The sequence below is a fragment of the Macrosteles quadrilineatus genome, unplaced genomic scaffold, assembly GCF_028750875.1.
Source record: "Macrosteles quadrilineatus isolate MER2022 unplaced genomic scaffold, UCM_ALF_1.0 Scaffold_6__1_contigs__length_79288215, whole genome shotgun sequence".
Lineage (NCBI taxonomy): Eukaryota > Metazoa > Arthropoda > Insecta > Hemiptera > Cicadellidae > Macrosteles > Macrosteles quadrilineatus.
In genome coordinates, this window is record NW_026542599.1 from 11,637,510 (window position 1) to 11,640,515 (window position 3,006).

Genomic DNA, 3,006 nt, shown 5'->3' on the forward strand with positions numbered 1-3,006 from the left:
AAATTTCATAACGATCGGTGAAGTCGTTCCGGAGAAGTTTGCAGACAAACACTGTGACACGAGAATTTTATATATTAGAAAGATAGTTATTTCCAGATACAACTCTGGCGCAATAGTTTACACTTAATTTGAACATACATTCTTCAATAGTATATTTGCCACCCTTAGTTAATTAATTATAAGCTAATACGTGATTATAAACTTAATTTCTATATTCAAAACTACATAGAAAATTTTAAAAACAGTTATGTTGGTAGTATTGTTGGTTGATGGTTGTTTCGTTTCGTTTCTTTGGTTGGCTGTTGGTTGGTACACCGAGGTACAGGTATAGTGAAGTTACAGTGCTGAATATTTGCCGTTGATAAGGGATTTTACTAATAAGCTTTAAAATCCATAATCTTGTTGAACCACCTTGAAGTAAGTTTTGATTTCTTTTTATTTTATGAACCTTAGGGTTTGAATACGCTATATTGTTCTCAGTACCTAGCACCACATTTTGTACTGTTCCACAATTGTGTGTCAACTATGGCAGCCTTACCGAGAAGAATCATCAAGGAAACACAAAGATTGATGCAAGAACCAGTGCCAGGAATCAGTGCAGTTCCAGATGATAGTAACGCTAGATATTTCCACGTTATTGTTACTGGTCCTGAAGACTCACCTTTTGAAGGTGGTCTTTTCAAGTTGGAATTATTTTTGCCTGAAGATTATCCTATGTCAGCTCCAAAAGTTAGATTTATCACAAAAATTTATCATCCTAACATTGATAGATTGGGCAGAATATGTCTTGATATACTTAAAGACAAATGGAGTCCTGCTCTTCAGATCCGAACAGTTCTTTTATCGATTCAAGCTCTACTCAGCGCTCCCAACCCGGATGATCCTCTGGCCAATGATGTCGCAGAACTATGGAAGGTTAATGAAAGTGAAGCCATACGTAATGCCAAGGAATGGACTCGGAGATACGCCATGGACAATTGACTGTCGAACACGTGCATCTTCTGAGGTTTGGAAAACAAATTCTATGCAACAAAAACTATTTACAATGATACGGACATTGATAGGATTTAATTTTTGCATCAAACAGATGCGTAAGGGTTAAGTTAATGTGCAGTTCTACAATGTTTATATACCTACCCAAAATACCCAAATTTAATTATTAAAAGCACCTTTTTCATCACAGACTTAAGCTTTGATCTTTCTTAAACTATTGGACTGTCAAACAAACCTAGCTTGGTTGAATTGAGCTTACATTTTTCTGCTAGCTCATGTAGCTTAGTTATTAAATTATTCTTTTCAATTAGAGTTTTGATTATTTTCACTGTTAATACGTTCAGCATTTTATAGTTCTTATATCCCCCGGTTTTAATTTCATTCATGAATATTTTTGTCACATGTAAATATAGGCCTTCTGCGAAAACTGGCCGTTATGACTTGTAAATAATAGGTCTTTTGTATAGTGAGTAGAATTATAATTTTAAAAAATTTTATAAACCCTGTGTTACTTAATTCCAGTAACTTAACTGAAATTCAATCGGGTGTGGTTGGTTGCTTGTTACCTTTGAGTTCTGGTAACTGAGGTTTCCATTGAAACAAATCATACAATTGAGTTACAAAAACCTTTCAAAGTTTAATTCAAGTCCAGGCTAAATTATAAAAGAATTATAATAACTGTTGTAGCCTATAATTACTATAATAGAAGAATTATAATAAATGTATAATTACTGTATAGAACATTATAAATCACAAAGTTCAGCTGATATTAAATGGACACATTTTAACACTTGGATCATGCTAGGCCTAATGGCATAATAACTATCATATTTTACAGTGTACTTATCGGTATTCAGATTAGGCTATTTTTAAATAACTTACTGTACAGTTTTTTTAGTAGCCTATTGTTTGTTGTAATTCCCAATAATTTATTATGTTTAACCTGTTTTAGGTGTTTAAAATGTATTAAGTAAAGAAAGATTTCATTTAAGTTAACCTTTTATTAAACTTATAGTACCTATAGTAACTTATCAGATTTCACAAATGTTTAAAAACCGATCTCCTCCACCGCCTTGTAACTTGCTTGTCATTTTGTTTCCAAAACTATGTTTGTCAAGTTTTAAGGCCTGCTAATGTTTGAAATAGACCCTAATGAAATTCAATTGATAGTCAAGACATACAATTTAATTAAAATTTTAAATTAAGAAGGAACCCCACAATATAGTTGCATGTCAAATATGAAATCACAAGACAAAAACTTGTGTACGTATGGTTCATCTTGATTGTAGAGAAAACCAAACAGTGCAAATGCGCATCCACCAGACGACCCTGAATAGGCTACGTATTACAGTAAGCTGTAAGTGTTGGCTCACAGATGTGTTTTTTTGCTGTGTTATTTGGTGTTACCAATTTCAATTATCAAATGCATAATTTTTGGAATGAAAGTTGCTTTGTAAAATAGGGGATCAGTTCAAAGTCTTTTTTTTTTCAGTTTAAATGTTGACAGCTTAAATATTAATCAGAGTTAAGTTAGTATTAAGTTATGGTAATACTGGTTAGAGCATTTTTATTTTGCTTAAAAAAATATGCAGTTTACATTAATTTAAGAGTTGTAATCAATTATATAATCAGCCTAGCCTAATTGCGATATTTTGTTATGCACAGGTATTGGTCCCATGGTCACTGATTTAATGAAAGTTTATTTTTTTAAACTGTACAATGAATTTTGCTTCTTTAATAAAATGGGAAGGTGCAGCATGCATCTATTAGTTACTGCAGTTGGCGAGAATGGATAAACTTGTAACTTACCGTTACCTCTAATAAAATCAATCAGACACTGTAACTTATTATTTTGTGAACTGTTACTTTAGTCACTGGAAACAGTGTTAAATATTAATAAAAGTTTTAAAGTATAAACAGTCTTTATTATTGTGGGGAAGTTTTGCTCCTTTTTCCCTAAGATGATAAGTTATGAGATATTTTAGTACACATTAATTTTTGTAACAATTGTAT

The 3,006-nt window shown here is 31.9% G+C and overlaps 1 protein-coding gene across 1 annotated transcript; it reads left to right on the plus strand.

The window, feature by feature from the left end:
• Positions 1-300: 300 nt before the first annotated feature.
• Positions 301-2,759, plus strand: LOC128996983 (ubiquitin-conjugating enzyme E2 N). The gene has a single exon (XM_054422553.1). The coding sequence runs from the start codon at positions 526-528 to the stop codon at positions 979-981; it is 456 nt and encodes a 151-aa protein (XP_054278528.1). The 5' UTR covers positions 301-525; the 3' UTR covers positions 982-2,759.
• The last annotated feature ends 247 nt before the right edge of the window (positions 2,760-3,006 follow it).